General features: G+C 38.7%; 1 protein-coding gene across 2 annotated transcripts in view; it reads right to left on the reverse strand.

Annotated features, from left to right (window-relative positions):
• SLC25A12 (solute carrier family 25 member 12) overlaps positions 1-24,300 on the reverse strand; it is a 92,754-nt gene extending 68,454 nt beyond the window's left edge. For both annotated transcript variants that reach the window (XM_060106476.1, XM_060106475.1), the window contains exons 1-3: positions 24,219-24,300; positions 23,221-23,274; positions 4,929-5,071 (exon numbers count right to left, since the gene is read on the reverse strand). In XM_060106476.1, the coding sequence (XP_059962459.1) occupies positions 4,929-5,071; positions 23,221-23,274; positions 24,219-24,230 (209 nt within the window). In that variant the 5' untranslated portion in view covers positions 24,231-24,300. The remainder of the gene's footprint in view (positions 1-4,928; positions 5,072-23,220; positions 23,275-24,218) is intronic.
• Positions 24,301-26,858: the final 2,558 nt, after the last annotated feature.

Below are 26,858 nucleotides of genomic sequence, written 5' to 3' on the forward strand. Positions count from 1 at the left end.
ACCTGCTGTTTGACTTTTTTCAAAGAACATGTATTCATTTTATAACTTTGAAATAATATATTTTATTAATTTGATGTGTTTTAAAATTTTCCTAGAGTTCCTTTTTAATTTACTGAATGGAAACTAATAAAATTTCAAAATATTAATATGATAATTTTGTAATTTTTAAAACAACCAAGATTTCTTCATTAAACATTTTTCTATATGCATGTAGAATATTAAAGGAAAACACTTGTGAAAAAGAAAGGAAGGAAAACTAGAGTTTTCCCCATTATAGGAGAATAGGGCCTCCTGATGAAATTCTGACTAGAGCTAAATACAGAAACTATGGTTCTAGAAGTTACAGTTTCAAACAAGAAAATGTCTAAATATTTCAGAGTAAATCACACAATAATGGTCCCTGAGATCTGCAATTAATGCACAAAATCATTTTGCTTTTCATTATACAGCCAGAACTTCAAAGTTTAAGCCACAATCTCACAAATAATGCTTGGCTAATGGCTTTTACTTTTAGACAGCCCATCATGCAATTTATACTATACAATGCTGTTTCTACATGGCTCTCCATAGCAAGCACCTGTATCAAAACACTCCTGCTTATTTTACTATCTGTTGGAGGAAAGGGAGCGGGGAAGAAGAGAAAGGGGGCAGTTTACGTGCTAAGAAAACATGGAGGGTAAGGGCAGAGCATGGGGCCACATTGGACCACTCCCAAACCGCCTTTTCCGATACACTTAGACTAAGTCACTCAAACTTGTTTATGATAGTTCTATTAACTGAGATTTGGTCTGGGGTAATTATAAACAATATTATGTGATTCTGTTTCAAGTTATATATCTATAGGACTCATCATCAAAAAAAGTATAATAGAATCAAGGAATACCTCTTGGAGCTGGAAGAAAGACGGACCAACTGAACTATTCTAACTTTTCATCATTGCCCTGGGTAAAAGGGTGGGAAACAGAACAATGGGGAAAAGATAGTTTTTTTTAATTAAGAGACCTTAATCTTGTGTTATTGGGGAAGTCAATCAACCTCTCTGGAGCTCATTTTCTTTAAACGTTAAATGAGGAAGGGTTGGCTACTTGGAATAAGTTAAACATTATCAAAGCCTGTGATTTTCTTAAATGTATTAAAGAAACTTTAACAATGATATTTAACTTTTTTAAACATCTTTATTGGAGTATAATTGCTTTACAATGGTATGTTAGTTTCTGCTTTTTAACAAAGTGAATCAGTTATACATATACATATGTTCCCATATCTCTTCCCTCTTGTGTCTCCCTCCCTCCCACCCTCTCTATCCCACCCCTCTAGGTGGTCACAAAGCACCAAGCTGATCTCCCTGTGCTATGCGGCTGCTTGCCACTAGCTAGCTATTTTATGTTTGGTAGTGTATATATGTCCATGCCACTCTCTCACTTTGTCCCAGCTTACCCTTTCCCCTCCCCGTATCCTCAAGTCCATTCTCTAGTAGGTCTGTGTCTTTATTTCCATCTTGCCCCTAGGTTCTTCATAACTTTTGAAGTCATAGACCCTTTGGAAAAACCTGTGATTTCTCCCCAGAAAAATGCAGATACAAATTCACTCATTTTGCATTATATTTCAGCAAGTTCAGGAAACTCTGAAGACTATCCAAGAATGGGAGGTTAAGAATCACTGTGTTTCTAGGGCTTCCCTGGTGCCGCAGTGGATAAGAATCCGCCTGCCGATGCAGGGGACACGGGTTCGAGCCCTGGCCTGGGAAGATCCCACATGCTGCAGAGCAACTAAGCCCGTGTGCCACAACTACTGAGCCTGCGCTCTAGAGCCCACAAGCCACAACTACTGAGCCTGTGTGCTGCAACAACTGAAGCCTGCGCACCTAGAGCCTGTGCTCCGCAACAAAAGAAGCCACCACAATGAGAAGCCGGCACACCGCAACAAAGAGTAGCCCTCGCTCGCTGCAACTAGAAAAAGCCCATGCGCAGCAACGAAGACCCAACGCAGCCAAAAAATTAATTAATTAATTAATTTTAAAAAGAACAAAGAATCACTGTTTCTAGAAAATCCCACCTTTCTCTGCTTTTAGAAATAATCTATATGTTTCATAAACATATATTTATAATTTTTATGACCTAACTCTATGAATCAGATTTCCTACCCAATCTCAATCTGATTTATTCCAAGGAGAGAGGGGAAAAAGGAAGTTTAAGATGTTTTTAAAATTTGAAATAGAACAGATTTACCTTTTCAAAAGAGAAACAGTTTTTGGTTTTTTTTTTTAAAGTAAACACTATTCAACAGTATTAGATTCTTTACTAGCCAAACCCATTTTTGATTTATACTACTCTGGCAACTTAAACACTTGATTCCACTTTCCACACTTTAACAACACAACTGATTCTGGCAGAACCACATGAAGCTTCAAATAAGATAGACAAGTAGGATGGATCAGAGCAGACGGTCACAAAAGGAAGCATCTGAAAAGATATGGATATCTGAAAACAAGTCTCAGGCCAAATTAATGACAATAAATACTCTAATGAAAGTTTCTAAAAGAGCTTTAATAAATTTGAAGAAGGAATTCTGATTAAATATGATTAATTATTATATGCCTTACTGTCTAATCACTATTGAGAGACCCAATGACTGAATGGTCCACAGTAACTCAGCAGTTCATTTGACTTTTTTTTTTTTTTTTTTTTTTTTTTTTCCTTTTTGCGTTATGTGGGCCTCTCACTGTTGTGGCCTCTCCCGTTGCGGAGCACAGGCTCCGGACGCGCAGGCCCAGCGGCCATGGCTCACGGGCCCAGCCGCTCCGCGGCATATGGGATCCTCCCAGACCGGGGCACGAACCCGTATCCCCTGCATCGGCAGGCGGACTCTCAACCACTGCGCCACCAGGGAGGCCCCATTTGACTTTTTTTAAGAGACAGGGCACAAAATGTATACAAGTTCCCCGATATCTGCCATTGATAAATTATACAAAATCTTTCCAATATATAAAGTACTCATAGTAAATTTCATGCACTGTGCTAGATTCTGTGAGAAAATACAAATGAATACAATAATCCAGGATTCAAAGAACTTAGAAACCAACACTTCTACTTTAACTATTACAACAGCCTTCTAAACGAATTTCACTGCACACAAGTCTTGTCCTACTCTAACCTTCCATTTTTCTAAAATCTGATCGTATTTGTAATAACAGAAATAAGGTTTAAAGACTTAAAACTAGTTTTGCCTAGTTTTTCAAAGTTTTTCACACAAGCACCTCTACAGGTAGGAAAAAGAAACTGGGCCCTTGGAGGCCTGGGGCTGTAGCTTAGAGCTCACACAGCAAGGCATATAAATATTCCATTCCCTCCATAATACAGTCATACTTGATTTTAATATAAAAATGCTGTTTCCCCTTGATTTGAGTAAACTGACACTCTAGTAAGATGCACCTTGTAACTTCTGTGACTGCACACATGTATACACTGCCAGGCTAAAAATACCTCCAAGTCTGAGAGTCACAAGCCTACAGGATACAAAGCTTAGTACATGAGGTCCCCAGCTGCACTCCAACCGCTACTCTGACAACAACAAAGTAATGCCACAGCCGCACCGAAGTACTTATAACACAACCTCCTCAATGTGTACGTAGCAGAGACATGCAAGTGGCCCTTGATGTTTCATGCCACTGTTGTTCCCTTTCCTGGAATTCTCCTCCCTATTTGTCCAACCACCAGCAAGCTCCTTTTTGTCTTGCCAGATTTCACTCAAGCATCACTTCTTCTAAGATGCTCTCCTGACCACAGAAAACATAGTTAACCATGCTTTCTTGGGTGTCCTTTGTATGTTTCATATGGTTCTACTATAACACCTTATTCCCAAAGTATTACTTTTTTTTCTTTGTTTACTGATCCTCTTTCTCACTAAGCCATGAGCTTCTTCTTATGGTCAGGAACCTCATTTAATTTGTTTGTATTTCTAATGTCCAACAGTGCCTGGCAAATGGTGGTTGTTCAATAAATATTTGTCAGATAAATGAGTACACAGATAAATGAATAAATACCACTCTCTAAATTCTTCCCTGATTTATTTTTCTTCATAGCAGTTATAACCACCTAATGTTATAATTTACTTTTTTTTAATCGTTTTTTAAGGCATATATACTTTTCTTGTGATTCCTTAACTTAACCAATTTTCAACTAACAGTTCTTTTTTATTATTATTATTTTGAAGATGTTGGGGGTAGGAGTTTATTAATTTATTTATTTACTTTTGCTGTGTTGGGTCTTCGTTTCTGTGTGAGGGCTTTCTCTAGTTGTGGCAAGCGGGGGCCACTCTTCATTGCGGTGCGCGGGCCTCTCACTATCGTGGCCTCTCTTGTTGCGGAGCACAGGCTCCAGACGCGCAGGCTCAGTAGTTGTGGCTCACGAGCCTAGTCGCTCCGCGGCATGTGGGATCCTCCCAGACCAGGGCTCGAACCCGTGTCCCCTGCATTAGCAGGCAGATTCTCAACCACTGCGCCACCAGGGAAGCCCCATAATTTACTTTTAAATTTTGTTTATTGGTTTTCTGTGATTTATTCACTGATGGAATTCTAGTACTTAGAACACTGCCTAAAATATAGTAGGTACTCAATATTTACCGAATGAATGAATGAATGAATGAATGAAAGACAGTTACCTGAAAACCATTCTGCTCAGATTATTCAATATAAAATACGGCTTTTGTACGTAATTTTTTTTCAAAAAAAGAAAAAAAAGAAAGAAATGCTAGTATATTTGATAATGGCACTAAATAAGTGCCAATAAGTTTTTATAAACTTCTAAGAAAAGACATGTTTTATTAATATTAAAATTCCAGATGGTCATGGGTAAATTCATGGTTTTCCTATTTTTTAATATAATATGGAAGAACATTAGTTTTTTTAAAAAGTGCATAAAGGTTCTTACCCATCCTTGGTTTGATCAGCTACTCCTGCCAAGAGCTGCACAATCTTCGGATTGCTATTTGGATCATTATACAGTCCAAGATAGCGCTGGACAAAGTCTTCCGGGGTCATGTAATGTTCTCCATTGACCTCAGTACTGGCATACTAAAAAATAAATAAATAATGTATACTTAAAAGTATTCAATATCATTTCGTAGCCAAGAAATGTTTTCTGAAAAGGTAAATTAAAAGCCAGTATCATAATCAAAATAAGAATAATAAATGCAGATTTTTCTCTGGATGGTCAAAAAACAAACACCCAGAGCCTGAGTTAAGAACGTCAGTAAGGTACTGATACATGCTACAATATGGATGAACCTTGAAAACATTATAAGGTAAAGAAACCACACAAAAGGCCACATACCACATGATCCCATTTATATGAAATGTCCACAACAGGCAAATTCAGAGCTTCAGAGAAAAGAGTAGTTGCCAGGAACTAGGAGGAGGGGTGAATGGAGAGTAACCATTTTACGTAGGGGGTTTTTCTTTGGGGTTGATAAAAATGGTCTGGAATTAGATACTGGTGATAGTCATACAACATTGTAAATACACTGAAAAACACTGACTTGCATACTTTAAAATGGTAAATTTTATGTAATGACTTTTATGTCAATCAAATGTATGTATAGATATATATGAAAAAATATGAGAAAGATGAAGAAAGCTGAAACGGCAGCCAAGTGAGCAAGATGGAAAGTGAGAAGATAACATCTGGAGACTTCCTGCCTGCAAGAGTCGGGGGGTGGGTGGGGATGGGGACACAACCTGCCAAACCTTGAATGACAACAGCATAGCAAACAAGACCTGCCATCATAGGTACTCATTCTAAGTTCCAGGAGCGAGAAAAAACAAAAACATTCTGCCTTTTACGTCAATAATTTTAGTGAATAAAGTAATAATAATACCTGCCTATCATATAAATGCCTCTTTATACATTCAGGGTTTTATGTACTATGGTGTGACCAAACATGAACAACCAAAGCCTTCATCTTTGGGTTGTAGTTGATCAATTTAGCTACTTCAGTCAACTATCAAAGTAGTAACATCAGAAAATTTGTCAGAATTGAGGAATACGAGGGCCCACTAGTGCCAAGCACAACAAATTCAAACAAACAAAACAAAAACCCACACCAGAGCCTGGCCCATCATCATAAAATTGCAGAACATCAGGATAAAGAGAAAATCTTAAAAGTTTTCAGAGAGAAAAAACAGGTCATATATAAAGAATTATGAATCATGGGCCTCAATGTTTCCCAACAGAAACAGTAGAAGCTTGAAGACATTGCAGTAAGGCACTGAAAATTCTAAGAGAAATGATTTCTCACCTAGAATTCTAAACTGAGTCAAACTTTCAACCAATTGTAAGAGTAGGTTAAAAGTACTTTGAGATAGCCAGGTTCTCAAGATTTTTTTTCTCCCTTATGTACCCTTTCTCAGGAAGCTACAAGATAATTCGCTCCATCAAAAAGAGAGCATGGACCAAGTAAGAGAAAGACAGGGGATCCAGGAAACAGATAATCAAACCCCGTAAAGTGGCCAAGGGAAATCCCAGTACAACATCTGTGTTGCAGGTCTCTGGAGTGCCATTCCTGGCTGGGGCAGACAGAGGGCTCCAAGAGGGCAAGCCACTGGGGAAACTGGAATGTCAGGGTACCCAAGGCATTTGGTATGTGGAAAATAACAGGGAGGAGCTTAAAGCTTTACGCAAATGCCCTCCTCTCAATGAGACCTACTCTTCATCAGCCTATTTCGCATCACCACCCATGCCTATATCATGTTCCCAATTCCCCTAGGGTGCCCTGCTTTTTTTCCCCCTGGCACCTATCACCTTCTAACATACTATATATTTTACTTCTTTATTATGTTTACTGTATCTCCCAACTAGACTGTAAATAACACAAAAGAAGGAATTTTTGTCTAGTTTGTTCACTGATGTATCCCCAAGCACCAAGAAAAATACCTGGCACATGGAAGACACTCAGTAAACATTTGTTAATGAATTAGTACTAGGTACACAAATCACTAAGTAAATGAAAAGTTAGGTAATTTTTAACTCTATAAAAAAAGTAAATTATAAGTAAGTACTTCTTTTGTATAAAAATAGAAAATATTATAATACATGACTTGGCTGAAAATAAACAGAACTTAGGCATAATAATGTAGATACCAAACATTAATTTAATAACAATTACAAATATGCTCATAAGAATGGAGGGAGAAGAATGGGGGAGGAAGTAGTATAAAGAAGCTAAGTCCTCAACTGCTATAAAAGAAAGTCAATAGTGTCTAGAAACAGCAGTATAGAAATATGGGGCTTTCCTGGTGGCACAGTGGTTGAGAGTCTGCCTGCTGATGCAGGGGACATGGGTTCGTGCCCCGGTCCAGGAAGATCCCACATGCCGCGGAGCGGCTGGGCCCGTGAGCCATGGCCGCTGAGCCTGTGTGTCCAGAGCCTGTGCTCCGCAACGGGAGAGGCCACAACAGTGAGAGGGCCGCGTACCGCAAAAAAAAAAAAAAAAAAAAAAAAGAATAGAAATATGAAGGGAAATATCAAAATGAATAGCTAGAAAAGTTACAAGAGGTTGCTTCCAGGAAACAAGATGAAGATAAGAAGGATAAGAGCAAAGGACGGTTGGTCTGCTTTTTGGTTAAGCATTTCAAATGTCCTCATTTGTGAATCTGTCTAAACCAAGCCACTAGCTCTTTCAATAAGGAGAGAGTTAAATTTTTAAATGTTTCCTTTGTTGTACTCTGAAAAATACCATAGAGGCTATCACAACAAATGCTCTATCAGCCTGCACAAGAAGCAGCCCAAAGGTGGACACGTTTTTACTAGCTGGTACTACCAAAAGCACCTTACTAATATCACCCCAAAATAAAGTCATGTTCTGTCTACATGCTATAAAAGTCATTCCTGAAAGGGTCCTGGGTTTATATCCTGGCTCTACCACTAACTCGCTGTGAGTCCTTCAACGATGCCATTCTCCTCCCAGGCCTCTAGATAAAACACGCATCTGTAAAATGAAAACTAAATAATCTTTGAATTTTAAAACAATACACATGCAAACACAGGATAAAGAAAAAATAAACTGAATGGCATTGATAGTGATAGTGAGTGGATTCTACTAATTCTAGTCAACTGCTTCTTCTCCTCCTTGAAGTTCTTCAATGTATAACATAACATTGTTATACTATACATTGACATGTGTATCCTGACATGTTTACCAAGATATGAAAACCACCAGAGTTAAGGACAGGCAGGAGTGGGGAAAGGCACAATGTCAGGGAGACTACTGCAACTGGAAAGAGGGATCAATACAAGGAAGTATAAAAATAGAATTTTAAGAGACTGACAAGTCAACAACTAACTAGAATGAGTGCCAAAGGTATGAGAAACATACACTGGGAACCAAAAATAATGATTCATTTTGCGGATAGGTGGGAAGGGATTGGTGGGAGGGAAAAGAAAATAATGTTTAGAATAGGCCTTGAAAGTAAAATTTAATTTCAACTGCAAATGGAGAGAAAGGGTATTTCAGGCTTAAAAAAAAAAAAAAAGCAAACAAATACAGAAATTTTTAAAATATATTTATTTCTTTTTTGGGGGAGGAGGAGTTAGTTGGGGAAAGAAATGGTAACAAAGAGAGGGTATACAAAGACATGTAGAAGAAAGTGAAGCTGAAAGGCAGTTTAAGACCAGATAGTGGAAGACTTGGAATGCTAAACTGAATAGTCTGTACTTTATCCTGGCCATGGGAAGCCACTGAAAATTTTACGACAGGAGAGAGACATGATCTGACCTGTGCTCTCTCTGGAGGCAAAGTAAAAGATGGACTAGAGAAGAGAGAAACTGACTGGGGGCAGGGAGACCAAGCAGTGGCTACTGCAATGATCCAGGTAAAAGAGACTGAGGCCTGAACCAAGGCAACGGGAGTGAAAATGAAAAACAATGGGGACCTTTCACCCACTGCTAGAGGCTTTTTGTTTTATTTATGATTTTAATATTGTCAGTTCATACCATTCAAAATGCAAAAGGATATACAGTGAAAAGTCTTCCTCCCACCTCTGTCCCCAGTCACTCAATTCCTCACTCCAGGGGCAATCAATTTCTTGCATATACTTCCAGAGATGTTTTGTGCATAAACAAGTAAATTTTATATATAAGATATATATATATGTGCCAATATATATACATACAAATATGTATGTATGAATATTCTTATCCATTTCTTTTTTACACAAATGATAACATATTGTTTACATTGTTCTATACACCTTGCTTTTTCAAATTCAGGCCTTTTAAAAAGTGATTTAGGGCTTCCCTGGTGGCACAGTGGTTAAGAATCCACCTGCCAATACAGGGGACACGGGTTCGAGCCCTGGCCCAGGAAGATCCCACATGCCATGGAGCAACTAAGCCCGTGTGCCACAACTACTAAGCTTGCGCTCTAGAGCCTGCGAGCCACAACTACTGAGCCCACGTGCCACAGCTACTGAAGCCTGTGCACCTAGAGCCCGTGCTCCACAACAAGAGAAGCCACAACAATGAGAAGCCCATGCACCGCAACAAAGAGTAGCCCCCGCTCACTGCAACTAGAGAAGGCCTGTGAGCAGCAGTGAAGACCCAACACAGCCATAAATAAATAAATAAATAAAATTTTAAAAAGTGATTTAGCAATATATATGTACATACACACAAATATACATACATGTCATATATAAAGAACCATAGAAATGTTCATATTCTTTGACAAAGAATCCTGGGCCAACTTTTACGAGAAATTTAAAAGAATTAAGAAGTAAATATAAAATAAGAAAATACAAGAGATGGGTTATGGTGATCTTTGTTCTCTCACTTCACAATTTGAGTGTTGCTTTCTTTAATCAGCAGATGTCAATTTTCAAAAGAAACAATATGAAAACATTTCAGAGTTAGTATTAACAAAATACAGCAACTAACTGTTCATTTCTTTTGTCACAGTGGTGTCTAATATCTAATACTAATACCTGAATTTGATTGCCAGGACTATCACCACTATATACACAGAACACAAACACACACACACACAGAATGTATACTGCACTTACTGAATCACCAGGATTTCACAACATTCTTGACTTTAAAACTATCAGGAAATAGAGCAGCCTTAGCACAAATCACCAAGGACACAGTGGCCAACAAGGAAAACAAATGCTTTTGTTGACATGTACTTGGAACAGGCTTTGCCAGTATCTTAGGTTATAAATGATGCCAGGAGAATCACTTACCCTGAGGTATTTTGCTAGTGTTTTCCCCAACTCTCCTAGTCTATTTTAACTTGATTTTAACTGAAAGATAAAGTGCATAGCTCAGAGGAAAAAAACACAAGTCTTCTCACCTACAAGGAGTCAGTACTTGACTTCTGCAGGAGACAGTTAACTAATTAACTCATTAAATTAGAGACAATTACTTGGCAATGTCAGTGAGCCTGCTGCCTGAACAGACAAAACAGAAGAGGGAATTTAGAACTGAAACTAGAATCTACTCAGTCAGTCAAGAGACTAAAACATTTTAGGTATTATGTTAACAAAGAAAAGCAGGTACCTCAAAAACAGGTGATACGTTTAAACCAAAAAGTATTTTTTAAAAGAAGACAGAGCTGTTTATTTTAAATAACTTCATTGCTTCCAACATTTATTTTAATTGACTGGATAATAATGTTTAAACAGACAAAAAAAAAAAAGGGAAACATGGCCTAAAGTAACACATACAGCTAGATATAGGAAAAGGTTAAGTGGCCTTATTGAGACCTTCTCTTTCTGCTAACCAAAATGACTTGCATGTTTACACTAAAAACGATAAAAAGCAATTTAAAAATAAGTTTTGGATCTCCTAGGCTAACACTTTGCTAAAATTTTAATATATTAAAGTAATTTAGTAGTTTCACAATATCATTTCTTTTTTTTTTAAAGTTTTTAAAAAATTAATTTATTTATTTATTTTTGGCTGTGTTGGGTCTTCATTGCTGCAGGCAGGCTTCCTCTAGTTGCGGTGCACGGGCTTCTCACTGAGGTGGCTTCTCTTGCTGCAGAGCACGGGCTCTAGGTGCACAGGCTTCAGTAGTTGTGGCACGTGGGCTCAGCAGTTGTGGCTCACCGGCTTAGTTGCTCCGTGGCATGTGGGATCCTCCCAGACCAGGGGTTGAACCCATGTCCCCTGCATTGGCAGGCGGATTCTTAACCACTGTGCCACCAGGGAAGTCCCACAATATCATTCCTATTTTGTTCCTATCATTTCAAAAACTGAACTGACTTTAAATGAAATTAACCAAATATTATATCCATACTCCAAATAACTTTAGAATTAATCATTTGCCATTTCAAATATGTTTCTTAAGCAGTCATAAATCCCTCTTGGGCAAGAAGTCAAGGACACATGAAAGACATAGACAAGAAGTAGCTGACAGTATCTGAATAAAAATAGGTAGTCTATTCTCTCGATTAAACTTTTTCCTAACATAACGCAAGTATTTTAATGTAAAAGTGCACATAGCTTTGACATTTCCAGAAATATTTGAATTTACTTTTAGTTCATATGTGTTTGAAAAAGCCTTGACATTCTGAAGCTTGAGAAAGAAAATGGATCTTAATGAAAAATTAGAATCTTTATACATTTATTCAAAATTATTGCTGATAAAAGACAGTAAGATTTCATATACAGATTTATGTTGTACTTGCACTGAACTACCTCTAGCACCAAGTGATAAGATCATGTTATCCAGAAATGTTTTGCCTATCAAGCCTACAGATCAACACATCAAGACCTCACCTGACTGTAGTAAAGTGGGTAACAGTAACTCCTTTGCAATTTACCAAATTTAACCTTAAGTAACCTTTAGAATGTATGCAACCTACATCACAGGTTAACTATAAAGTAGACTTTATGTAGTCTATACACAACCTTAAATTTCCATTAAGGAAAAAAAAAAGGTTAACTTAAAATTCAATGACAGGGCTTCCCCGGTGGCGCAGTGGTTGAGAGTCCACCTGCCGATGCAGGGGACACGGGTTCGTGCCCCGGTCCGGGAAGATCCCACATGCCGCGGAGCGGCTGGGCCCGTGAGCCATGGCCGCTGAGCCTGCGTGTCTGGAGCCTGTGCTCTGCAACGGGAGAGGCCACAGCAGTGAGAGGCCCGCGTACCGCAAAAAAAATTAAAAAAATAAAAATAAAAAAAAAATTCAATGACATGAATGAGTAAACCCAAATAGTCTAAATGATATTAAATTACCTGTTTAAATGGTTTAAGTTCAAAAACAGATTTTATTTGATGTTTGATATTTCTAAAAGATTTTCCAGAGATTATAAAGGAAAATTCTGACAGGCTGTGACTAGAAAGTTGGTTACTTTTAAAAAAATTATACAGTGTGTCAAGATAAAGGATTTTCTTTTTTCAGTAATACCAAAACAAGGTAATATATCTAGAAGCACTACTTATTAAGCCGAAAATCTGCTTAAATCAAATCTTTCAGGTTACTTTGTTTTCATTTTTAAAACATTTATCAAGCACCAACTTTGTGCTGGGCATCAGGCCTGGTACTAGGGATGTAGAGATCAAAAAAACTTAGCTCCAGCCCTCAAGTTGCTCAGAGAGGATGGCATGATGGACACTGAAACTAAGGTCAGAAAACAGGGACTAAGCCTGGGTTGTTAACTAGTAGAGATTTCTTGAGCAAACACATAGCTTCTCAGAGTCTCTTTAACAAGAAGTTACAGAAAGATAGGTATTTTTGTAAGGGAGAAAATGAGATCTTGAACACCAAAGTACTTGGAAATTGTAAAGCTAATGCATATTGACATAGTTATTCTAAAATGCTTAGAAAACACAGAAAAGCAGAGGATCCCAGTTTCCCTCCTTGCATATTGAATTTTTCTGCTTCTGCTCGAACATGAAGGAGTTACTCTTCTAACTCCTCACCTTTATCCAAACCAAGGTTTCTTTGGGGTTGACTTCCACTATTCTTGGGTTTACCAGAAAATCAGTCCTGACTGGTCTAGGCAGCTTCATCTCTGCTCAGCCAACATGTGGCTGTAATATGAGTCAAAACACACTGTTCCTCCATGACTGCTCCAATTAAGATACACATTAAGATCTGACATTTTCAGATCTTAACGTCCTTGCGATTTCAGTAATTCTCAAACGACAACGTCACAAAGTTCAGTAACTACAAATATCACGTAGAGCATTTCCCATATAGAAAAACGAATTACATGAACAGTGGAGGAGAAAGACAGGTACCAAGGCAAGAGCTGAGCATATGAAGCTAATCCTCTTGCTGTCCTTCACTATCATTACTGCTCTTACTCCTAATGGAAGCCAAATTTAGTCCGGAATGCATGCCCTTTCACTACACAAGCACTCTATGCAACAAGCAAAGACCGCAACAGATCCAACAACACAAACCCTGTTACAATAGTACAATGTGGAATTCATCTATCATAAATAATATTTTAATGAGAAAAAAATTTTTTAACACATATGGTCACATAAATTTTAACAACTCTATTGAGCCACATTAATTTTTTTAAACAGAGATTTTAATTAGTGACACAAAATGTTTCTGATATTTACTAAAATCTACAAATGCATTAGGAAAAAGCAGTTTTATACATCTAATTAGCACTTTCAGTTGCATATTTCACATATACTAGAAACAAAACCTTCTAGTTAATTTTGCAAAGAAAATTCTCCAGAAGTCTGCCTTTCTCACTCTGATTGCTTCATGAAATACTATTCTCTTTTTGCTTTAATATATGTATTTTTTACTGTCCATTACAGCAAGTCCTACTGTCAGCTACTAAACAATGCAATTTCTAGAATGAGGAGGTGTAAGATTCTCGTTAATCACTGAAATCAACTAAAGCTACCATAATAAACTAAATCTATCAAAACAACCCCTAAAAATGGCCGAAAACCTTGGAAATAAAATAATGACCCCAGACAAGTCAATAACTGGAAGTAGAATGCTTCTCAGGGCAGATTAAGTTGAATAATTAATTTGCATTGTTTTTAAAATAAATACTTCAATCTCTTGGTCTAAGTAACCATGGGAACATACAAGGAGCGTATATACTTATAAGCCGGGGCAAATCACGTTTGACAATCAAGGTGCAGCTCCTAGGAGTACAGAATGCTTTACTGTTGGTAAGCCTTGATTAAATAGCAAGATTTTTGCCATGGAGAAAGAAGGCCCTTTATCCTGGTAGGGAGCAAAGACAGATCAACAAAATGCAATGTAGGAACCTGGCTTGGGTCCTGATTTTAAAAAAGCAACTTAAAAAAAAATCAAACAAGGGACTTCTCTGGTGGAGCAGTGGTTAAGAATCCACCTGCCAATGCAGGAGACACGGGTTTGAGCCCTGGTCTGGGAAGATCCCACATGCTGTGGAGCAACTAAGCCCGTGTGCCACAACTACTGAGCATGAGCTCTAGAGCCTGCAAGCCACAACTACTGAAGCCTGTGTGCCACAACTACTGAAGCCCGCTCACCTAGAGCCCGTGCTCTGCAACAAGAGAAGGCACCACAATGAGAAGCCCACGCACTGCAACGAAGAGCAGCCTCCGCTCGCCACAACTAGAGAAAGCCCGTGTGGCAGCAATGAAGACCCAATGCAGCCAAAAAACAAAAAAAGTTATCTTAAAAAAAAATGAAAGAAGCATGGAAATTTCAACAGTGAATGGAAATCCATGTGGTTAGGGAAAAATTTTAGGTGTGACAACGTATTGTGGTTTGGTTGGTTTTTCAGAGTCATCATCTTTTAGAGACAGACACTAAAGTATTTATGCATGCAGTGACAGGAAGTCTGGGAATTGCTTCAGAATAATCCAGTGCAGCTGCAATATAGATGAAGCAAAATTAGCTATGATAGTTGGTGAAGATCAGTGATGGGTACATAGCAATTCATTATGCTACCTTCTTTAAATTCGTATGTTTGAAATTTTCCATAATAAAAAAGACTTTTTAAAAGGTTACAAAAGGGCCTCCCTGGTGGCACAGTGGTTAAGAGTCCGCCTGCCGATGCAGGGGATACGGGTTCGTGCCCCGGTCTGGGAGGATCCCATATGCCGCGGAGCGGCTGGGCCCGTGAGCCATGGCCGCTGGGCCTGCGCATCCGGAGCCTGTGCTCCGCAACGGGAGAGGCCACAACAGTGAGAGGCCCGCATACCGCAAAAAAAAGAAAAATAAAAAAAATAAAAAAATAAAAAAATAAAAAAAAAGGTTACAAAAAAACAATGAGATGATTCTACACTTATTACCATACCTGTATTGCCATACAATATTAAGTAAAAAAGGCATGTTGTATTAACATACATAAAGCAAGTCTCTTCCATTTACCATACAACCTTGAGGAGGTTGCTTAACTGTTCTGGGGCTCAGTTTTCTCATCTATAAAATGGGAATATTAATGGCACCTACCTTATAGAGTTGTTCTGAGGATTGCATATGATTTGTATAAAACACTTAAAACAGTGCCTAAGACATAATAGTAAGCAAACAATAGCACAGTTCTAGAAGCCCAATACTGGCCATGGCACTGGTTTCAGTGAACGATGTTTCAGAAATTTCAGCAGCTCTAAGTAAAAGAGAGCTGGACAGAACAGGGAGATGATGATTTTTTAAAAATTACACACATAAAGAATGAATTACAAGTCTCTCTTTCACATCTGCATCTTGGTATTTCTTGGCTGGACTATTTTTCCTTCTCTGATTCAGAAAGAGCAACTGAAGGGTCAAAAGAAAACTCTGCATGTATCTTCCACAGTCTCCCAGTCTTAGACCATGGCTGCACCCCTTCTCAGAACCTACAGACTTGTGAGAAATTACCTCTTACGGTGGTATTTCTGAATGTGGGGATTTGTGAAGATCTTCAGATGTATATCTCAAGGATGTGAGTAGGACTTCCCTGGTGGTGCAGTGGTTAAGAATCCGCCTGCCAATGCAGGGGACATGGGTTCAATCCCACAGGCCGTGGAGCAACTAAGCCTGTGCGCTACAACTACTGAAGCCGGCGCACCTAGAGCACGTGCTCCGCAACAAAAAGAAGCCACCGCAATGAAAAGCCTGTGCACCACAACGAAGAGTAGTCCCCGCTCACCGCAACTAGAGAAAAGCCCGCACACAGCAACGAAGACCCAACACATCCAAAAAAAAAAAAAAAGAAGAATGTGAGTAATTAACTGATTAAATGTACATAATCATAAACACTTACTAGCATCTTAGTCACTTTATAGGTCCAGCACAGTTATCTGGGGAACACAAGGGACTGAGATCCTTTTCAGGAAAGAAAAGCCCTCACCTCAGAAGAAAAGGAAGGGGACAGAGAACTAAGCTTTACTAGATTCTCCATGTGTCAGGCACTATTTACACATTACCTTATTTATCTTTATAACACCCCTACATGCTAGATATGGTTACTCTTTCTTAGACAGATGAGGAAACAGACTCCAAAAGTAATGTAAACACCTAAGGTCATATAGCAAAAAGGGATCAAATAAGGATTCAAGTTCTGGTTAAATTACAAAGCCCATGTAGCTACACTCTGTTGCCTCCTGGATGAAAAGGAGTCAACCAAGGCCCAGCTCAAGATATTCTAAGAATGCTGTGGACAGGAGGAAATTGAACTGAAAGAATCACAGTCTACTCAAGGCAGTCATCCACGAAAAAGTACAGAAATGTATGAGAAAGCTTACATTTCAATATGATCTATCTAAATACAATGTATTTAAAATATAAATTGAATCATTCCACTTCCAAGGTGAAGGACCTTTAGCGGTTTCCATGACACTCTTTATAAGAAGAATCCAAACTCTTCTTCATGGCCTACAAACAAGGCCCTGCTTGGCGTGGCTCCTTCAGCCTCATCTCTTACTGGCCATGCACCCCCTCACTCACTGATGCTTCAGGCACATTGGCCTCAGTTTTGTTTGTTGAACATACCAAACCCTATCAACAGCTAGGCCCTTGCACTTGCGGAACTCTCTATACCTACCTTTCAGTTCTCAGCCCTAATATCACTTCCTCAGGGGCCTTCACTAGCCACCATCTTGAAAAACAATCACCTTTTCCATCATTCCATTTATTGGACTTGTCACAATCTGTAGTTGGTTTTGGTTTATTTGTTTCTCAGTGTGTGGGCTTTGTTATTGTCTGTCTCACCCCTACCTAGAATGTGAGGTCCTACCTTCACTAAACTCCTCTATCTTATCTACAAAGGTAGAACCACACATATGGCTGGCCTATCACATAGAAGACAATTAAAAATGTATTGATTGGTAGTAGAACATAGATGGCATTTCATAACACATTTTTTCATCTTTTCAATTATTTTTTAATCTGTCTAGTTGATTCAAGGATAAAGTCTTCACTATGTTGCTAGTATGCCCTTAATGCCTAACACTTTTTTATTAATGAGAACTCTACATAGTTTACGGCAAATACTTTATAAACTAAAGATGAAGGTTATCATCTTCAGTTCCTATAGTCTGAAAAACTGGTGAAAACCTGTTAATCGGTGTGGCTAAGAAAACTAGATCTCCTTCTGTGTGTCTCTTACTGGGTTCTACAACCCAATTTACACTGCGAAGTCCTTTTTTAACTTCAGGTTCTGAATTACTAAGTTCTTACTTTTTAAATTATTCACTTGCTCAAAATTTAATACATATACATTGAAATTTTGTTTTTATTTTGCCCGAATTCTTTCCCCAACCAAGTTAACATTATCTATCCTTCCATACCTTTCTTAATGCCCATTAAATTATATCAAACATATATATGTTTAAATATACATACAACATATATGAAGTAATGTTTAGAAAAGTAGAATCATTCTACATAAGCTTTTTTACATCTTTCTTTCCTCATTTATAGTACATTGGAAATCCCTCTAAATCAGCTGGAATAAGTCTAACTCATTCTTTCTCGTATCTGCATAATTTTCCATGTTATGGTTATTTCATAATTTTTCCACCGCTTCCCTTTGATAGCATTTGTCCCCCCCTTTTTTTTTCTATTTTTTGAGGGACAATTGAGCGCTGCCACTAACAGCCTTGTACATATATATTTTTATGAGTATTTTTATTTCTCTGGGATAAATATCCCAAAAGTAGGACTGCTTGTTTAAGTGGTATCTTTTTATTTTAAACCATTGCCAACTGCTTTGCAAAGAGTCTTTGTTTCCACAAATGCAGTATGAGAGCACCTTTTTTCTCCACATTTGGCCTCAGTAGATGTTATCATCTTTCAATCCTTGATAATCTTATTAGAACTGTAATACTGTGGTACACATTCTACACTTTGGAAAACATAGTCCTAACTCATATGTCAACAAAATAGAAAAGTGTCCTGCTAAAAGCCCTGCTTAATTCCCTTCTCAGCCACAGGTTACTGCCAAAAGTAAATAAATACGTAATATATAAACAAATATTTACTGAATAAAGGACATTTCTTTCAATCAAAAATTTATGTTATCATAAAAACCCTAAGGAAGAATCACTCTTTGCTTTACATTAGCAGCAGCATCTTCTATACCTACTTTCTAATGTAAAATAAACAAGATAGAAAAAATGCATTTTCATAATTTTATATGGGATATGATCTTCATTGTTACATTGGTGATAATGAAAAAAAGAACAGGATCAAAATAATATTTGGTTTAGCATATATAACGGTACAGTCTCAACATATATTGCTTTTATCACAGAATACATTGGTAAATGAACAACAGAAAATCTATCAACTAAAAAAAAGACAGAGGGCTTCCCTCGTGGTACAGTGGTTAAGAATCCGCCTGCCAATTCAGGGGACACGGGTTCGAGCCCTGGTCCGGGAAGATCCCACGTGCTGCGGAGCGAGCCTGTCTGCCACAACTACTGAGCCTGCGCTCTAGAGCCCACAAGCCACAACTACTGAGCCCACGTGCCACAACTACTGAGACCGCGCACCTAGAGCCCGTGCTCCACAACGATGAGAAGCCCACGCAACACAAAGAAGAGTAGCCCCCGCTCGCCACAACTAGAGAAAGCCCGTGCACAGCAACGAAGATCCAATGCAGCCGAAAGTAAATAAAATAAAATAAATAAATTTATTTTTTTAAAAAAGACGGAGATCTTGAAAAATCATTCACTTAAAACAGTTTTTTTTTTTTGTTCTGGTTTGGTTTTTTCGGCCCCACTGTGCAGCTTGCGGGATCTTAGTTCCCAACCAGGGATTGAACCAGGGGCCACAGCAGTGAAAGCGCCAAGTTCTAACCACTGGACAGCCAGGGAAGTCCCTTAAAACAGTTTTTTGATAAACCTACTTTGCCACAAAGCACAGACCAAACCAGATTAACTCTTCATTTTGAAATTCGTCAGGCTTATAACAAACAGCCTGTGACATTCCTGTTGTCCTCACCTCACCTCCCTCTTCATTGTTTCTATTGTCTCCTTTTGCTACTGTATACCTCTGATGTAGCAAATTTGGTTAAATGATAGCGTGTGGGTGAGAGAGGTAAAAGAAGGCATAAATCAAGAAATGACAGTTGTAAGGGTAGCAACAGTAAAATATTAGCTTGACAGCTGGTTGTAAAATTATAGCTGTCTAACACATAAGAATTCATAGCTTTGCTCCAATTTTATGAACCTGGGTGGCAGGAAAAAGCAGAATCCTAGTGAATATTATTGTTCTTTTTTAATTAATAGAAAACATAGCTCATCAAAATTTGAGAAACAATGAACACAGACAAAATAAACCTATTTCTCTATACTCAGAACCATAATGCTTTACTCTCATGAACTTGCACACATCATTCCATTAAACATAGATACAACAGCACTTTCAAACAGGAATATTTTGCTGTTTACAAAACAAATGATTTTTTGAGCCACACCGACTATTTGTGAATTTAGACAGTTAATGCCACAGATCTAAAGTTTACAAAAGAGAGCTTTCAGCTGCATTCTAAAATTCAAATTAAATCTTCTCTTTAAGTAGCTCAAATGACCCTGAATTCAAGTGACCCCCAAATCCTACCAAAACCATATTATATTAATAACAGAATAATCTAGATTTTAGTCTTTGACTATACTCTTTTTGTGAAACTCTAAACTCCCATGGGATCATTTTCCCTAGTTCCCCTCCTCCTCCTTCCACTTCAATTGAGGATATCACTTATAAATCAGTCCCTTATTCCCTGTCTTGTTTATTTTATAAGTAATCCCCCTAACCCAAGGATTCATCTACCACCTGTACAAATTTGTATCTGACTTTTACTTACTGGGACACATTTATTTAGCAACCAAACTTCAAATCGCCCCCCCCACCAAATTCCCAAAATAGATGCCTTATAAATTAACATCTATTCTAAAAATGCCAGATTCACTACTCCTTCCTTTACTTTCATATTTAATACCAAATTCAATTGATTCATCCCTTCCAAAGTCCCTGGTATTGTCCTTCCATTCCATTTCCTCAGCCATCAGCCACTCCAGGTCATTATCTCCAACATGAATTATTTCAATAGCCTCTTAACTGATCTCTCTACCTACTTCCAACCTCTCCACACTTTATCCAACATACACAAAGAGCTGCCACAATTCACCACTTCAGTTTGCCCACTCAGAAACCCACAGTGCCTTCCTACTGTTGCAAATCCAAACTCCTTGGCCAAATGTTCTAGGTAGTCACAGTGTAAAGGTACTTTTTTTCATCACCTAAGTAACTGGATTTTTTTTTCTTTAACTTCTTAACAAACACAGCTGCTGTTAGACCCTTACATACCTCTAGCTTTCAAAAGTCATCCCATTTCGAGATCCCACAAGTGGCAGAGTATAAGGGTTAAGAAGATGGATTCTATAGTTTGATTTGAATCCAAATCTCTACCACTTATGAGCTAAGTGACATTAACCAAGCCAATTAACTTCATCTGTTTAACAGGGACAATAATGCTATCTCCTAAGGTTGTTATGAAAATTAATAAAATACCCTTACCTGAAATATTGTAAATCAACTACGTCAATTAAATATTTTTTAAAAGAAAGTTAATATAATACCCTTAAAGGACTAGGTCAATACCCAGCATACTACAGAATGATCAGTAAATGATAGCCACTGTCATTATTATCACATGACCACAATTATCTGGACAAACCAACTTGACTGTCATACCAGAGGCTATGCATTTGCCTTCATTATTCTTGACTCCCTCTACCAAAAACTGTCGGAGATGGAACCCGTCTCAAAGAGGAGCTAGTCACATGTCTATTACCATTCAAGTCTTGGCTCAATCCTCCCCTGTAATTATTCAATATACTAAACTAAATACAAGTGTATACATGGCACACAAATAATCCTTAGTAAATATATGTAGCAACATTAAGTTGTAAAGAAATGCATAGTTAGCATGTATTTTTGCCTGCTATTACCTCTAAAATATTTATAAACCATATGTATCTAAAACAAAACTTTCTAAATAATGTCCTACAGTTTCAAGTAACTATAGTTTGAAGTATTTCAGACAGAAATTTAAAAATCTATGTTACTTGCTAACTGCCCTCAAACTGATTCAACTAAAGCTGCTTCAGCTACTTGACGGTAAGTTATCTCCTCTGTCTCTTATCAATAACTCTTGGGTCAGTGCTTTACAGTTAGTGCTAAACATGCAATTATAAATTCCACAAATTTTCAGTATAAAAAATAAGGGCATCATCAAAATAATGTGTAAAAAGATAAGATTTAAAAGTTTTCAAAAAGCTAGGCACAGTCCCAGCTCTCTCTCTGTATTTGCATTCTCCCCGCTCCCCGAAAACCAAATCCATACAGAATCACAGATTTTTTCCATAGAATGTTTAAAGCTGAAAGGACTTCAGTTCACATTCCCTTATGGCCCAATGAGTCCCACATGAGAAGATAAGCCCAGGAAAGCCAGATAATTAGCTTCCAGGTACCACAACCAGATAAAGGCAGGGCTGGCAACTGAACCCAGTGTTCCTAACACCTGGGTCAGTGCTCTGTTCATCACCTCCTGCAGCATTTCAAATGATTTCTTCCATGCCTACTTAATTTAGAAAATAAAATTAACTATATCACAGGAACTCCTCATAAAACAATTGAGTACATGGTGTGGTTAACACTGACATATTTTTGGTTATTTTCAAGAACAACTGTGAGGAATAAAGGTTTTGAACCATAAATAGAGCATTTCTATCACAATTACTTTTGTTCTGGAAATGATGCTTCCCTTCATCAGATTTTATAAAATTTAAGATTCTCGTTTTCACTAATTGTTCATCTGTGAAGCGTGCTCCCCAACAATAGCTTAAGCAACTCACATGTCTCAGATAAAAATGTCATCTATTCCAGGCTGATCTGTATATGTTAGAGTCTGTTCCTAATATAGAATCATAGACTTTTGCAGTTGGAAGGAACCTTGGAGATCACCTCTCATTTTACAGAGGAAACTAATACCCAGCAGGGACCTGCCCAAGGTCAAAGTTTCTATACAAGAACCAGCCCCAGAATAGAAAGTTCTTAAAAGAAGATTTCAGAGAAAAACACAACATTTGGTAGAACACCTTAGCTTGTCTCCCTTTATATGTACTTAGGTACAATTTCCTGCATGCAGAACTTTTGAAATTTAAGAAAAGAAAGCAAAACAAAAAAACTAAGCCAATTTTTTAGAAGTCTACAGCAAGTCACTGATCCTGAAAACTTAGCAGAAGTAAAGGTGGATCCTTGCAAGAATCCCAAACAGTAACATTTTGTAACACAACCCCCAATGCCCATGGATATAATATAAATAAACAGAGGGAGAAAACACACACAAATTAAGAACAGCTATAATATTCTTATCTCTGTAACAAATTACACAGTTGCTTAGAAGTAGGAAAACTTTATAAACACACAACTTTCAAGGAAAAGAAAAAGAATTTTAATCATCATACCTATCAATTGCACAAGAGTGTCAATATGTTTTGAAATTTTATTTTGGTCACAATGGTTAAGAGAAGCTGGAAATTCTTTTTAGTGTTTTTTTTTACATGTCTTAAGTCATGTTTAAAAAATAATGTGAGGGAAATCTTTTTATAAAAACTTAATAAGAGACTTATAATCTATATTATCTATTGTCATGTTCTTAAGAATACATGAAAGTAAACATTCCTGAAAGTTAAGGCCTAAAAAGTACTAGACTTACATCTCCCCCACCAAGAAAAAGCACAGCACGTAAGCCAATTTACCTGTAGGAATATGTTTCTTAACTCGTGAGGATCACCTCGCTTGGTTGTCTGCACCTGTAAGAAAAAAAAAAGCCAGTTAATGCTTCACTAGAGACCAGGCAATCTCTTGAGATTACAGTTCACAAATGCCAGCAATCAATGCTCTTATCTTTTATAAGGGCATTTAGCTTAAAACAAACCAAAAGCACTAATACTGATAACAACTGTCAAATTGGAGCTCTGTGACCATAAGGTGGAAAGACAGGTGTGAAGAGCCTAAAATATAGCAAATCTACCACATAGATTTCCCCTGGACTGGAAAGGGAAGGCCATGAGAATCAATCCCCTACCTTACTCCACATCCACCAGCAACACATTTGGCAACCACCCACCTTCAAATCAAGAGGCCATTAAGAGTAGAGACAACAGGAAAGTTGAAACTCCCAAATTAATCGCATGGCCTACTGGCCTTTCTTCCCGTGGAAAGCAATCCAGAATATAATTATCTCCACGCCCCTCTCTTTCTCCACCCAACCTAAAATAATGAAAACTGCTGCAACGTTTCTAAGTACTTTAGCCATCCTGCCACCTGCAGCTCAAATGCCAACCACTGCCCCCGGCTCCAGAGGCCCCAAAATCCTGTTACTCACCCCCTCCCCCACCGCGGTACACAGATGCCTTAGGCATCCCCGGCTATATATGCCACTTCCTCCCACTCCCTTTCTGATGCCCTCCAACCCCTGGCTCACAATCCCATGTACCCAGGGCAGGATACTACGCTTCCTTCACCGACCTGTGGTCCTTACAAGCCCCTCCAACTCACAATCCCTCCTCCTTCCCCTCCCCCGGCCAGGCATCCTCTCCCTCCGGTCCAAGCCCCGCACGGCTCTCCCTGGAACCCCAGGACACGCTATCTAACAACCAGGCAAAGAAGTAAATAGGAAGAGGTGAGGGGCTGCAGGCACAGTCCCCGGAATGTCTCTTATGAAATAAAGGCAGCAGCAGAGAGTTAGAGTCACCTTGACCGCCATGCTGTGCTCAGAAGCCGGGGACGAGCGAGTGAGCGAGCAGGGCCGAGCTGTCAGGGCACGCGCGCGCCGCCTTCCCGGCCGCGCCCGCCCGCCCTCCCTCCCTCCCGCTCGCCGGCGCCGCGCGCGCCTCTATGCAAATGAGCCCGGGGCGGGCGGGGCCGGCACAAGGCCCGGCGTCCCGGCTAGAAAGAGCTGGCCCGCGGCGCGGAGGGGGACGCACCTCCCGCCAGAGAAACTGGGGGACCAAGCCGTGGGATTCCGGCGTGCCGCGTGGTTGCCGGCAGCTGAGTATCCGCCAGGAAAGCCCCAGGTCTCTTAAGGCCTCTTAGTGGGTGTGGCTTTGGGAGCCGACTTCAGCCGAAGTCGTTTTCTCCTGAGACTTAGAGCAACACTTGGGGCCTAGATTGAGCAAGATTTCGAAGGATCAAAGAACACGTCCCATTTAAAAGAATAACAGCAAGTGAATTGATGACAACTCAAGGGAAATACTGACAATAAAACAGATTGGGAACCACTCACTCTGGGGAGAGCCTAAGTAAACATAACGAGAAATAGGCCCTTAAATTGGCATGCGATGAATACGCTTAATACACTTGTGCTTCGTGTACTGTTATAAAGCTTTATTAGTAGACTCCACATTCCTAATCACCCACATCCTTTGTGCATGAGGTGGGGCACAAATGCCTAGGGGGAAAAAAATCCATTTGACAGGGCTGGCACTGAATCCTGGCCCAACTTGCCTCTACATAAACATTTCCAGCCCGGTCTAAGAAAGGGTAGCTCTACTTTGAACCAAAATAATGTCTCTCAAACTGAGACTTGCCATTATGACTATATTGAGCCGAATATTGAGTCACTCAACAAATGTTTGCTGGGCATCTATTATATGCCAGATACAGTCCTGCTTATAAAGCATACAAAGATTAATAACATATAGCCCTTACTGTCTAGGAGTTTACAGATGGTCAGTGCTTCCCCACAACCCCAAACCTAAGTGTATTTTTTTGTTGTTTGTTTGTTTGTGTTTTTAAACCAAGCAAGCTTCCTGTTTAAAAAAAAAGTCTAACAACTCCAAGGTTTAGCTTATCTCATTTAGCGCTGTAATCCCTCTCCACCCTCTTTTCCATTTCCAGTGTTGAAGCTCACAGGAGGCTTCCCTTTTCTCCAGTCTCACTAATCATAATATTTGTGTTAAGTATCCAAGTTAATATTGTAGAAATGAGGCAAGTGGACTGGCAAATGGAAATTGTTAAGGAATGATATATTACTAGTACTTCTAAAGTGAGCTTTTCCGCTGCAATTGCTTTAACTGTCTGCCACCATCACATCTCTTTCTTCAGTCCGTTCAAAGTTCTTTTAACAATGTAATTGGACATAAAGATGTACAAATTCATATTTTGTTTTACCAGCACCTTATGTCCCTGATACTCTGCTCTCTTATTTTATGAAGTTTCTCTAAGTAGGAATCTCAAGTTGTTTATTTTATGCTACTTTTCAAGGGAAGGATGTCTGTTTGTAGCCCAAAGTCCCTTAGCTTGAATAAAAGTACTTAAGGGAAAGGAAGGCATTTATTTAAAATGAAGGGATTATCTTCTATTGGAGCACGTTGTTGTTGACCAAATCCATACCGTTGGAGTGAAATTTAGGGACAGACTGGCCACTTGTAGAGAGGAAGACAACACTACATTTAGACAGAACCCGCCACAATAATTCATAGGTATAGGCAGGCACCAGGCCACAATAACAATTTTCTTGAATAAAAAATAGCTGATATTTGAGCAAGCTCTAGAGTTTCACTGATGCCAATCTAGTTGCAATGGAGATGATATAATAATTTAAAACTAAGGCTGCCAGCTACCCTAAATAAAGAGAAGTTAGGAGAGCTCAGCTACTCTAAATAAAGGTGAATTTTGGGACTTCCCTGGTGGTCCAGTGATTAAGAATCTGCCTTCTAATGCAGCAGATGCGGGTTCAATCCCTGGTCAGGGAACTAAGATCCCATATGCTGCAGGGCAACTAAGCCTGTGCGCCGCAACTACTGAGCCCATGTGCCACAGCTAGAGAGCCCGCATGCCACAACTACTGAGCCCACGTGCCACGACTAGAGAAGCCCGTGCAACAGAAATAGAATAGCCCATGCGCCACGCACCACTACAAAGACCCAGCACGGACAAAAGAAAAAAAAGGTGAATTTTGCTAGGTTTTTCATCTATCCAAATATAACAAACAATAAATTGAACAAAGGTATTAAAAGTATGTACTATGGGATGAACTAAGTATGGAAATAAATACAAAAGCCTATGAGTTAGAGCTTCTGCCCTGAAAAACTTTGAAATCTGTTGTTTTGTTATGATGATTGGCTAATAGTATTATTAGACGTTAAAACAAACTACAACTTACTTTTTCCTGAATTGTAGACAATCAGGGTTGAGGGAAAACTTATTAGTTAATGGAATAACAAAAGACAAACCTGTCAAATAAGATTCACAAAATATTTGGGAAAAGGAGGTAGAAATAATTCAAAACTTTTTATAATTTTTAAAAATAGAATGCCAGTAGAGAAATTTATAACTTTCTTTAGACTGCAAATGATATTTGTAAACAAGAAATAATTTTAACACCTTGGCA

Source organism: Mesoplodon densirostris, chromosome 8 (assembly GCF_025265405.1).
Source record: "Mesoplodon densirostris isolate mMesDen1 chromosome 8, mMesDen1 primary haplotype, whole genome shotgun sequence".
In the NCBI taxonomy this organism is placed as follows: domain Eukaryota; kingdom Metazoa; phylum Chordata; class Mammalia; order Artiodactyla; family Ziphiidae; genus Mesoplodon; species Mesoplodon densirostris.